Source organism: Xenopus laevis, chromosome 7L, assembly GCF_017654675.1.
Source record: "Xenopus laevis strain J_2021 chromosome 7L, Xenopus_laevis_v10.1, whole genome shotgun sequence".
NCBI classification, from domain to species: Eukaryota; Metazoa; Chordata; class Amphibia; order Anura; family Pipidae; genus Xenopus; species Xenopus laevis.
In genome coordinates, this window is record NC_054383.1 from 88,501,952 (window position 1) to 88,515,803 (window position 13,852).

At 35.6% G+C, this 13,852-nt stretch overlaps 1 protein-coding gene across 3 annotated transcripts in view; it reads right to left on the minus strand.

The window, feature by feature from the left end:
- Positions 1–3,051: 3,051 nt before the first annotated feature.
- The window catches only part of ankk1.L (ankyrin repeat and kinase domain containing 1 L homeolog), a 50,956-nt gene continuing 40,155 nt past the window's right edge, over positions 3,052–13,852 (minus strand). Inside the window, exons 4-8 of one of the 3 annotated variants that reach the window (XM_018225954.2) lie at positions 10,845–10,894; positions 8,673–8,828; positions 7,799–7,932; positions 6,958–6,991; positions 3,052–4,687 (exon numbers count right to left, since the gene is read on the minus strand). In XM_018225954.2, coding sequence (XP_018081443.1) covers positions 3,402–4,687; positions 6,958–6,991; positions 7,799–7,932; positions 8,673–8,828; positions 10,845–10,894 — 1,660 coding nt within the window. In that variant the 3' untranslated portion in view covers positions 3,052–3,401. Of the gene's footprint in view, positions 4,688–6,951; positions 6,992–7,798; positions 7,933–8,672; positions 8,829–10,844; positions 10,895–13,852 lie in introns of all 3 variants that reach the window. The other 2 variants (XM_018225953.2, XM_018225952.2) reach the window with 2 other exon arrangements.

Sequence of the window (13,852 nt, forward strand, 5' to 3'; positions counted from 1 at the left end):
AGAAATGGTTGCAAAATAATGTTCTGGAAATTCAATAAATCAGTCAATAATGTTTATGATAAAGGGTTAGTTATTACTAATGTAATGGACAATTCAACAGCCACAAAGGGAACATCAGAATATTTTATTAAAAATGAGGCACATATAATATCTTTTGTACAAGAGGAACTAGCATCCATACCAAAGCTATACACTTTTAGAATAATGTTATACATTGTTAGTAGCTGTTTCACAGTTTATAATGAACTGTACATAAGTTTAAACAACAGCTCCCCAGTTATATGTCTTGCATTACTGTACTACAACCCAGGCCCGGACTGGCAATCTGTGGGTTCTGGCAAATGCCAGAGGGGCTGCTGTATGGTTCCATAGAAAGTTATAGTGGGCTGGTAGGAGGCTGTTTGGGATGGCAGGGCCTATTTTGACTCCCAGTCCAGGCCTGCTACAACCTTTTTCAGGGATATCACATTTCAGTAAAATGTTAATATTTTTGTGCATAAAAGGAACATTGTGGTTTGAATTAGGAAATATTTTATTTCACACATATTTAAAATATATTGTAATCCACAAATATTTTTTAATATATCTTCCACTGTAAACTTGGTCAAAACCATTATTTTCTATGAAAAATTAAAAATATGTTTTTGGCAGAGGGACAAAATTAATCAAAAATGCTATAATTTTTTTAAATGTCACTACAACTATAGTTAGGGAAAGATTTATTAAGGTTTGAATCTGAAATTCATATTTAAATTTTTGGGTTGGATTTTTGGTCAAAATTCACAAATTCGAATTGAAAATAATCCAAAATCTAATTCTAATTTGAATTCAAGATTTATCATACCTGGATCCTGGGAATAATTTGAATTTGCCACCTAAAACCTGCAGAGTTCATGTAGAAGTCAATGGGAGAGGACAAGTGACCCATTTAAAGATGTTAATTGCCTTCCTGGCATTAGATTTGAGTTTATTCGAAATTAGATTCAAATTAGATTAGAGTTTTGGGTCGGTAATATTTGTTCGAGTTTTAGATATTTGAGAGTCTATGATAGATTAATGCATTGGATAATTAAAACAATATATACCTAGAAAGGTAATTGTATTTAGCTTGTTCTCCACTACACAAATAAGTTCACAGTTAAATACAGAACATACACAGTTTGTGTTGAAGCAAACGTTTGTTTCATAATTACTTTTTTACAACTCACAAGGATCTAGACCTACTTCAACTATGGGAGGCACATTATCAAGGTTTGAATTTGAATTCATGTGTTTTTTTTAAATTCGACTAGTCGAAATGTATTAAAAAAATCAAATTTGAATGTCAGGAAGGCTACAAACATAACCGAATTGATCCCTGGATCTCTCCCATTGACTTATACATTAATTAGGCAAGTTTTATATGGCGAATAGCTGAATTCGAGTTCTTAAAGGACAAGTAAAGTTTTACTAAAGAAGTAGGCTAGAAATGTTGTACATTATGTTTTGTGCTTCTGTACCAGGCCAAGGCAACCACAGAGTTGGTTGTCTCCAAAGATGCCCCAGTAGCTCCCCATCTGCACATGCTCTGTGCTTATGTCACTTACTGAGCTTAGGGACCCACTCACAATATAAAGTATACATAGAATGTAAATGTCACAATATAAGGCTGATTAGTAATTAATATGGATAATTACAACATGGCAGCACAGAAACCAGTGCAACTATCATCAGAATTTAATAAACAGCCCTGTAGCGTCAGCTTATATTACAGACCAACCTGTTTCTGTTTGATAATTTGCGACGACCCCTTAGCTTAGCTTCTCAACAGCTGCTCAGAGCCCACTGAGCATGTGAATATCACAGACACTTTCCAAGATGGTCAACCCCTGCGACAAGTTTGAAGTCCTGGATCATTGCTGCTATTGAGAAGCAAAAACTTTAGGCTGGTGCAATAAGTTCAGTTTATAAAACATGGCATTTTTAGCCATATTCACTTTTAGGGTTTAGTTCTCCTTTAAATGGCCATAGTATGATAAATCTCTAAATTTGAATTTGAATTAAAACTCGAATCGAGTTTGGATAATTCACAATTTGAATTTCTGACCAAAACATTTTTTCTAAAATTCTAATTTGAATTTTCACTTTGACCCTTAATTAATCTACCCCTTACTGTTTAAAGAAGAAAAAAATGTTTTACTGCTCACACACCCTAGGTACTTGCATGAGAACAAATATTGAGCTTAAATATATACAGTATTTTTCAACAAGTAAAATATTTCGGTATTATGAAATACAGATTTAAAAAGGCACCTGAGGATTTGCTTGGTGAAACAATATCTTTAGAAGAGACCTGAAGTATTGTCACTTTCTTACCTTTAGCCAGTAAACTACAAATCACTCCTCTAAAGACTCTGTATGGAACATTATCCATACTTTGTCTAAAAAGCATCAGATTTTTGTAGCAGTGTTTAAACCATACTATTTTTATAGAATTATATTGGTTACTGTTTTGTAGCAGTGGGGACCAGTATTCAGCCTATGTGGATTTGCACATCTTTGCATGGTTTCCACTGAGGGCTCCAGTTTCCTCCCACACAAAAAAAAAAAAAAAAAGATGGGTTTCTTGGATCTTGATGAAATAGACCTATGTACATATGCACAATTAGTTAAGAAGATTGCACCTACCACTGGGGTAGGGATTGACATGAAAGATTAACAATTACCATAAAGTACTGCATGATATGTTGGATTTGAATAAATAAAGGGCAATCATAATGTTTCAGGAAGTAATTGGTTAACACGAATGACTCATGGACCACTGGAAGACGCTTTTATTTATTCTTCATAATACTGTTAATGCAAATGTTGAAAGGCCTCCCTGATTGAATCCATGAGTGCACCCTAAATGTTGTTTCTTCAGAGATAGACTTCAAGTCATTTCTATCATCTCCTACCACAAGATCATTTTGTGACACACACAAGTTGAAGCTTTAAGCAGCCTTGGCCTCCCACCTCCCCCCTTCAGGTCCCCCACCTCTGTCACCACCCCCTAGAGCCCCCCTACCCCAGTCACAACCCCCCCTCTGGGCCCCAGAGTTGTAGTCATGATTGGGTGCGGGGGGGACACATTCAGGCAGTGTTGGCCGTAGGTGGCTGCGGGTCTGGGTCGGCGGGGCACAGTAGGGCCAGGACCCACTGGGTTTTTACCCTGTGTCTCGTTGGTCTGGTCCGACCCTGGCTTTATGCTACAACTGATCACAAACCCTGCAAATTGAAATACAAGTGCAAGAATAAAGTAAAAATAAATGTAAGCCTCAATTTCACTCATCAGACCTCACTAAAACAGCATGCACTATTGTTTCAGCAAAACTGCTAACTTATTTCTCTTTTTGTTTTGTTCAAGAAATAGGTGAAACAGGCTATTCTTGAAATTGCAAGTAAGGCCCTACTTCTCCACTTAGTTCATCAGAACTGCTAGAAATATTGTCTCTGCCCTCCAGTAAAGCAACAACATTATGTTTTTTATTTCTGACTGCTAACTGCAGAGGAGTGCAGCCATTACTATCTTCTATACTGAGCTTTGCATTAGCCAGGAGAAGAGTTTTTATTATGGATACATTAGAATTTAACACTGCAACATGTAATGGAGTCCATCCAAATGTATTCTTTGCATTGACATCTGCTTTGTGTTCTATAAGATGTAAAACACTGCAGAACGCACCTCTTTGTACAGCCAGGTGCAAGGCAGTCCATCCTGACATTTCAGCAATTTCAGGTTTTGCCCCTAATTTCAGGAGATGGGAAACAACAAGATCCTCACTATAGCGCACTGCTAAATGGAGGGGTGTCCACTTCAAATCTCCTTCAGCATCAATATTTGCACCACCGCTTTTTAGTAAATTTATTATATCGGTGTGTCCTTTAAATGTTGCAAGATGCAAAGCTGTCCAGCCTTGGAATGTTTTAGCATCAACATTAGCTCCATGTTTTATTAGCAGTTTACAGATCATGCTGTTGCCTTTTACTGCTGCCATATGTAAAGCAGTGTAATGGCTCTGATCAGGAAAGTTCAAAGTAGCTCCCTTTTGTATCAGATGTTGCACCACTCTAAAGTAACCTCTGTCAGCTGCAATATGAAGAGCAGTCCTTTGATCATTTTGGATACTGTCTGCAATAGCTCCTTGGCTTATCAAAAGCTTCACAAGTTTGTAATGACCAAAATAAGTAGCGAGATGGAGTGCAGTCTTTCCATTCACATCCTGGGAATTTGGGTTAGTATGACGAGTGAAGAGGACACGGACAACATTTTCATAGCCATTTTGGGCTGCAAGATGAAGCGGTGTCCAATCATCACGCTCCTTTGCATCAACATGAGCTGAATGATCCAGGAGAAGCCTAACAATTCTGTCGTCACCACCTTGAGCAGCAAAATGGAGAGGTGACCACATGTCTTCATCAATAATATTTACATCTGCTCCATTCTCAATTAATGACATACATATGTCCGGCAACTTCTTCTGCACAGCTAATATGAGGGGTGTAAATCCACTGATTGATTTGCTATTCACATCCACATTAAGGCTCAAAAAATGATTTACTTGTTCAAGATTTCCTTGTGCGACAGCAATGTGAAGCAGAGTAAAATCATTTTCATCTACCCATGTGTGATCTTCTAACATAAGGTTCCTTAACAAATTTTGTGTTTCTAAAAAAAAAAAACAAAAAAAAATGTCATTAGTCTTTCCATTAATTTTACATTGCAATAATTTGAGCTTATGTTTAAATACATTATATGACTTTATATTTTTAAATGATGTTTATTTATGTTCCATTATTTTTGGTGGTTTGTGGTGACATTTATAATGATCACTGAAAAACTTTACAGCTGCATTTCTAATTCATTTGAATGTTAACTTTGCTAACAATTCTAAGATAGTTACAGACAGAATAGTAAAGTGAAAAAGTAATTGCAAACCTTTTCTATACTGGCATAAGAATTCCAGCAGAGAAATGGCTCATCTGTCACACAAGCCACATGTCAAAGAACACATTAATTGAAGCTACTCTCACATTATATGCATAATGTCTATTCGTATGATTCAAATTGCAACTAAAATTAGACCAATTTACATTCAAAATCCAAATTTTTTTTTTTTCATAATCTGGCCCTTTAAGAATTTCGAATTTGACTATTCGCCACCTAAAACTTGCTGAATTACTATTTAAGTCAATGGGAGAGGTGTAGGGATCAATTTGGAGATGTTTGCAGCCTTTCTGACATTCAAGTTTTTTTCTGAGAAAAAACTCGACTCGAGTTTTATCGAATTCGAATCGAATTTGATTAGAGTTTTTGGGTCGTTTAAATTATTCTGAGTATAAAAAATGTATTTTATTAATAAGTTTAGACTATTCAAATTTCAAATATATGGGAGTTTTAAAAAACTTGAATTTAAAATTCGACCCTTGATAAATGTGCCCCCCGGTGTCGGTAATTACCTGGTTTAGAACCAGGGGCCTAAGGTTTACTGGTCACTGGGCTTTCAGGTTGAGAAACAGGAGTCCTGATTTAGAATGTCTTTTTTTCCTATTCACTTTATTGTCACACAATGTGGTGGTAAGTTCCTGTGTAATATAAATAGACTTGCAATCTGCGCTTTCAAGAAAGTTGGATGCGCAACAAAAATAGGTTTCCAACCCCAAAAGATAGAGATGCTATAATAATATCTTGTGTGCTTCCTATAATAAAGTTTTACCAAAAACTTATTTGAGTCTCTCCCACTCCACCGAAATGTGTGTCTCTTATGGGATTCAGATGTATCTTTTGCTTTCTAGTGTTTCCCGGTAATGATCTCAAGCTTCACCGTCCACACCTCTCCGCTCCCCTTCAAGACAAAATGAAATACAGACACAATTGTGCATTGTCGTTACACAAAGAAAGAGCCCCTGTATGATTTGTACTTACAGGATCCTTCCTGTCACAGTCACGAGTGTGTTACTTGTTATCTGCACAGTCCTACTAGTGGTTCCGTTGTCGCTGCTCGTTACTCTCACCCGCGTTTGCCGTTTACTTCCGGGTTCTCTCCCTTTGTCTACGGATCTGTAGACGAAGGGAGAGAACCAGGAAGTAAATGGCAATTTAATTTTGTTTTGGAGGGGAGCGGAGAGGTGTGGACAGTGAAGCTTGAGATCATTACCGGGAAACACGAGAAAGCAAAAGATACATCTGAACCCCATAAGAGACACACATTTCGGTGGAATGAGAGAGACTCAAATACGCTTTAAGTAAAACTTTATTGTAGGAAGAGCACAAGATCTTATTATAGCAAGTTCCTGTTTAAGCCTATCCCTTAAATACTGGTATCTTGATACAGATTGTAAGAGCGCTTGAAAAAGGGGCTTGTCCCAAAACATTTGCCGGGATCTCAAAAACAATTTCACGTTCTTTGTACATTGCTATCATGGTGTCAAGTGACCATGATATTTGTTATTTTGTGCATAATTCCTCTACAAATTGACACATTGGTTTGTACTCTTGCTCCATACACAGACTATTGTGTTTTTCTGCTCTGACCCTGTGCCTGAACTTGTACTTGTTTTCTGCCTGCTTCACATTTTCTGCTGAGGTCTGCATTAAGTTTTTCATTTATAAATTTGCAGTTTGTGTCTAGCCGTTCCATGTTTGCAAGTGGTTACAAAGCACTTAGGCTCCTTAGAAACAATACAAGCATCCATTCTAACACTATGGGGCAGATTTATTAGAGCTCACCAAATAAAAACTCGTCCACTTTCTATTTATTCCTCTGGGATTTTTAGAGGTCACAATTTGATAAGCTTCTACAAGGAATGAACAGAAAGTGTGAAAGGGTTTTTCTGTAGTGATCTTTAATTTCACACTTTGACAAATCTGCTCCTAAGATTCTGTGTCATGTATGTATTATTTTATGATATTTATGTATTTTTATAACATACCACTACCTGCATCTTCTAAAGAAGATCCTTGCTGGCTGTCCTGGTTGGAGAAAATAAACCAAACAGTATGTTACAAATGTGTATGAACTTGTGATTCATTTCACTTTAATCTACTTCATAAATAATTATTGAGAGATGGTTAAAATGTGGACCCGATACACTATTGGTGGATACTGATTTGAATTTCCAGCCGTCTAGTCAATAAGTTCTACATATGTTTTAAGCATTATCTTACATTCATTACTAGTTTAAGAGAAAACTGGAGCAGAGCAACAAATATCCACCAAGTGGTATTGGCTAACTTTTGACAAAAGAGAGGTAAAACAAATTTTGCATAGATAATTAGTTAGGCTGGGTCATCCATTTGTACAGAACCAAAAGTAAGCCCTATGGTCTAGGACAGATGTAAAATGCATCATATATTTTTCATACATTAACAAAACAGAGGAAAATAACTTGATAATGTTATTAAACTGATTTCTAACTTTTGTATGTATTATATGAGCAACAATGCCTCTTTAATAATATTAGAAGTCATCATGGAATAATGTAAAAAAGAAAGTGAGCACCCAGTTGTCTATCACATATACTATTAAAAAAAATATACAAAAAAAGATAAAAAACTAATAACTAGTGATGGGCGAATTTATTCGGCAGGCGTGAATTTGCGGTGAATTCCCACAATTCGCCCCCGGCAAATACATTTTGGCACCGTTTCGCAAAATTTTTGCAGTTTCGCGAATTTCGCAGGAAATTTGCTAATTTTTCAGCGAAGCTAAATGCCCCGAATTCGCCCATCATTACTAATAACAAGTCTGCTCACCACTTTTGTCAAAATTTTACTCACATTAGTGTTTTCATCAAACAGCATAAATGAAGAAGACTTGAGAATATCTTGCTCATTGTTGCTTGTATTTGTTTCAGGGTCTGGTAAAGGACTTTGTACCAGGCAAAGTAACATGTGAGATTCCATGACAATATCTGGAGAAAAAAATCTTCTGTAAATTACTTCAAAAGACTTCATGAAGATAATTGTTAATTTTGTTTTCAATAAACAAGAATGGTATACTGAAATGATGTGCCTCTAAGGGCTCATACAAGGATAACTTGCAACCATTAACAAGTCCTGTTAATAATGCAGAATTTGTTATCCTAAACCAGCCAAAGCAACAACCATTTTAAAAAAAGAAAAAGTTCACAGGCATTTAAAGAGTCATTGCTCACTGCGATCACTATACAGTATTTTAAAGCTAGGTGCCCTGTAAGTTGTGTTGGACTTCATACGCCAATTTGCAAAGAATAACATCCTGAAGAAAATGGAACCAGTCCAACAAAAAGGTTGCATTATTGCAATACATAAGGTGTTGTTATTGCTGAAGATTTTAACTGACTGGAAACAATAATGTGTATTAATGTGTGAATTTGCAGCATAAAAACAAGTTGCCACAAAAAAGTTGCAGTGGAAAAAGACACAACAAAAAGAGTTCATAGACTTCAATGTACTATATATCGAAAAAGCCGCAGCAAAAAAATCCATGAATTTTTACCAATTTTTACTCACCAGTGAAGGGAATAAGGGACTGATTTGCTCATCATTAACAATGTTTTTCTGTAAATGGTTGTACTGGTATTTTTTAGGCTTTCCTTGGTACAGTAAAGCTTAAATGTTAGTGCTTTGTACAGAGAAATGTAGAACCTTTTATGGTAAAAAATGAATATACCTGAAAAGTTTGGCCTTTTATTAGGATTCTGATTCCAACATCTCTGCATCAGATTAATCATCTGTTGGCATTCCACTGGCCGTTCTTCAGAAATATCATGGATAGGTGGGCGCTTTCCCGCTGCAACCTTAACAATAATGTTCAACATACTGGCACCTAAAATACATTTCAGATTGATTTGAGAAAATGTATTAGGACTATCATGAGAAAAGAAAATGTATACAACAATATCCATTGTAAACTTGCTACTACTGATATTTTCCAACCTCAAAATTGCAAATGCTTGCAGGGGTACGTCTGGGCAGTAGATTACCCACACTAAATATAAAATTACCATCAAAAATGTAACATATTCCTTCCTTAGCAAGTATCATAATGTGTCTAAGCATATATAAGTTACTCCACCTGGTCTCCACTTTAAGGGGCTTTTATGTAAAGCTGGTCAATTGCGTAAAAGTTTGGGAGTTATTTATTAAAATCCAAATGCCAAAAAATTTGAAAAATCCAAGTTTTTTTTACTTTAAAATCTGATTTTTTAGTGGGAAAAAAAACCCCTACGTTTTCAGGATTTATTATACCACGAGGAGAGAAAAAAGTCAGAATCCAAAAATCCAGCTCCATCTCAGACCTGCCGAGGTTGTATAACAGTCAATGGGAGAAATCCTGAAGAAACAGTATGCTGATCTGTGCTGGTTTTCAATAATCTGAAGATGTCGTGGTTTTCGGGCAAAAATCCAGGAAAAAATGAGTTTTCGGGCTGAAAATCTGAAAAATTCATACGATTCTAAATTTTCCCGCACAGGAAATTTTTAGGAGAATGTATTGAAAATTAAGGGGTAATAACCTGAGCAGATTTGGTCAGAGTAGATTTCAGAAAATAATTAGATATTTTTGGATTTTGATAAATAACCACCATCGTGTATAATATATGACACATTTGTTAACTCCTTCATTTTCCTCATGAAAAATGTCATCTTCGTGGTCATGGACTGTTTCTATAACAGGTAAAAGATATTCACCATAAAATTTACTTTTACACCACACCAGACTAACGCATAAAATCGTACTAATGTTGGTGCAACCTATTTTTCTTATTTGGACAAATTCATCTGGCAGTAAAGAAATACAGGAGTGGAAATCGGTGTACAATGCAGTGTTAAAAAAAACTACACTTTTTACATTCTTTTACACTTTATAACTACAAGTGATTACATAATGACGCCAATGAGGAATATAATGTATGGAATTTATAAGAAAAATTAGCACAAAAACTAGCATTTTGCAATGTAATATGTGTTATATAGTTATTAAGATGCAAACTTAAACTGAGCATATCATATTTTTTACACAAAGCAGCTTTATTGCATACACTGATCAATGATAAAAACTAAAACATTTCAGCTGAACACTTTTGTGAGTTTTCAAAACCTGTATTAAATTAATGAAAAGGAAAAACTGTTCCACAAAGAAAAAAAAATGTTTATGCATATTTCCCATTAATTACTGTTAATACCTCCCTAAGTTTGGGCCTGATTTACTAATATAAGAGCTAATTTGCCCCAGTGCAGTTGCCCATAGCAACCAGATCAGATTTTTGCTTTTATTTTCTAACTGCAAGTATATTAAACAAAACAAATTGCTGAATGCCTGACATAGGCACTGGAGTAATTTATTCCTTAAAGGAAAACTATACTCCCAAAATGAATACTTGAGCAACAGATTACAGTATATCAAATTAAGTGGCATATTAAAGAATATTATCAAACTGGTATATATATTTAAGTAAATCTTGCCCTTTTACATCTCTTGTCTTGAACCACCATTGCATGATGGTCTGAGTGCTGCCTCAGAGATCACCTGATCAGAAATACTAAAACTCTAACTGTAACAGGAAGAAGTGTAGAAGCAAAAGACAGAACTCTGTTTGTTAATTGGCTCATGTGACCTAACATGTATGGTTTGCTTGGTTTGTTTGTGTGCACCGTGAATCCTACGATCCCAGGGGGCGGCCCTTATTTTTTGAAAAGCCAATTTTCTATTTATGATTTATGATTATGATTTATGAGCTGTTTTATGCAATATATTTTTATAGAGACCTACCTTGTTTGAGGGGTATAGTTTTCCTTTTAAGGCCAAAATGTAGCTGCAAATATAACAAAATATTATAGTTACCTGCATAAGGTTTTTTCTGGGTCAGTAGTTCCCAGATAACAATGGCGTAGCTAAAAAAAAGTAGAGAAAAAAGGAAAAGAGGTAAATTATTCTTTCCATCAAGTATTTCTCTTTTCAGTACCTTTGACATGTTCATCTTTACAAGTTAGTCAAGGAGGTTAAACAATGAAGAAACTGAAAAACCTATGAAAATTAAAAGACTTGGAAGGCCCTGCTTAGAGTAGACTTTTATTATCAGTATATAATGATTTTCACATTTCATCAGGTTCAGATATACACTAACATTGTCAGGATATCTGGTTAATATTCCATCAGGACTGCTCATTTAGGGGACTAGTCTTAAAAGCTATTCTTCTATGTACAAAAATAATTTCAAGAACATGGTCTGTAGAGAATCGAATAGCAGAACTGACATTTAAAAAAAAAAGAAATGTTAATATTGGATGAGCCAAATTATATCTGTCTGGCATCAAATTACGTTTCTCTTTATTAATAAAAACTGCCATTTAAAAAATTTCCCATAATTCCTTGTAAAATAAAGAATGTTGATGCTTTCAAATGAATACAAGTTCCTCTGAGCATACAAGTGTCTACAAGCTATTAAATCCTTGTGCAAAAGGAAATCTTTGCGGAGATAAAAACGTTAGAGTGTTTTCTTTGGTATAGTACTGTGATTTAGAGATATTGTACAGGCCAGAGGGGATGAGCTAAATTATTTTTTGAGATAAAAGCTAAAAGCGCAGTATGACAAGGGATCCGAATAACCAGCAGCCACATTATACTGGTCTAGGTCAGAGATGTGCAGAATCACATGTAGCTGCGTTTAGGTGAGAAGGAATGAATTAAAGCAGGAGATGGCCAGGCCCAGGGGCGGAGTAAGAGAGGGATGTGATGTCAGGGGAAGAAGCAGTTCACTTCCTTATCTTCTGAGCAGGTAGAAACATCCCACCCACCATCCCCCATTTTGCAAATTTTGTGAAATGTCAGTAAAATTTCTACTTTAAGTTCTCATATGATCTATTAATAACTGATATTGATGTTTTCATGAAAGCGCTGTTATATTGTGGTTTCTGTATCTTTCTGCTTTATAATTGTGAGAGTCTATTGTATTTATTTATGTTAAATGAATGTGAATCGCTTGATCCAGGGAATGTTTCTGATCGCCATTGGGGTAAGGAAGGATTTTTTTCCCTCTTGAAGCATAATTGGCACTGGATCAGAACAGTGCACATATGATATTATATTTTAAGTTTTATTTGTCACAGCAGCGGTAGGACCTTGCCAGAGTACTGCACAGGTAAGTTTAGAAGAGGTCCGGCAGCAGGGCTGCTGAACTTCTATCATGTTGGTGGCAGAGCATAGTAGTGATCTCTTGTTAAATTCTGGCTTTAGAAAATTGCCTTGGAATATAACAGTTTATCTGATTTTGGCCATACTGCTGGTGTGGGCATGTGTAGCACTTGAGGGGTAAACTGTTTTGATAGATCATCTTGATATCCTATTGAATTTCAGTTGTTTTGTCCAAACTGATAATCTTTTCTACAAACACCACCTTAACAACAAGGGGTATGGCAAATGGCTGAAAACACATCAGCCTAAGATTCACTTATCATCTGAGCAGAGCAATGTTTTCTGTCCATTTGTCCAAATCATGCAATATCTAACTATTAAACCACAGGACAATCCGATATCTGTGAGGTACACAGAATAGATCAAGGAAATAAAGGTGGAGTTACAATAAATACAATAAAATGTTTTTATAAACTATTGGTATTATGCTTTTCTTTGATTTTGCCTTTAATTAGGGAAAATAAATGCATTATGGTCTTTCTTGTGGATTTCACATTCACTGAAATCAAAATGTTACTTTGATCTTTCAATTTGTTTTAACTTTAAATGAGTCTTATTAGTTCCATTAGCGGTTAATGAAATGCAGCTTCATACAGAGTATTACCCATGCTTTACTGAGCAACTCAGCCATTAAGTTAAGTACATGCAAATAATAATAAGTAGATTAATGAAACAAGTGTCTGTGTTGCTGTACTCACAAATTGTATCAGTTATACATACAGGCATATTATATAGACAGGAGTTTAGGAAAACTTGTGGGTACAATTTGAAAAACTATTTTTATTTGTTCTCGTTGCAAATTTTGAACCTGAAACCTGAAATTCCCAAATGATCAGTAAATACAAAACTATTTCAACCAATATCTACTCTAACTAACCCCACCTATGCCCTATGGCCAGGGTAACCAAACCATTCTAAATTTTTAATGTTTTGGTTCCAAAATGTATTGTAGTTCAGTTGATTTGGATCTTGTTAAGCCTGTGGTAAGATGAACGTATTAATGTACATTGTTATTGTAAATAAGTGGTTTGTATCACACACAGTGCAAACACAGTAACTGCACATTGCTTAAGGCAACTACATGGTAAAGGTAAATGTTGAAATACTACCCATATTTTCTTCTTGCACTCTGGATAAAATGAAGATGTAGCGCCCCCTTTCTAGTACCTGGTAAGCAAACTTGACTTCTTTAATCATTGGTTGTCATATCTTTACAAGTGACCTTGCTGTTCTGTTTTTAAACTATTCATCACTTATTGTGCCTAGGTATATATTACAGTATATGCTGTTAAGAGAAAATCCTGGGGCCTCTAGACTTCTGGGTCCTCAGCAACTGCAAGCTCTGCTATGTGAGCAAGAAGTAGTTAGTCAATTATCCAGGCCAAGCTGGACAATATGGGGGTTCTTTACTAAGCTCTGAATACCCGAAATTCCCCTAAATCCCAAAAATTCGTGATTTTTTGTGTTATAATAGTCTAAAAAAAAAAATCACAAACTTTTTGGAATTTATTAAACCCCGAGGGCTAAAAAGCCCGAATATAAAAACACAGCATGTCGAACCTGTCGAGGTTTCATAAAAGTCAGTGGGAACAGCCCCATTGATTTTTGGTTGTGTCGAGGGTCTCTGGCAACTTCACAATGTTTTCTGAGCTTTCGGG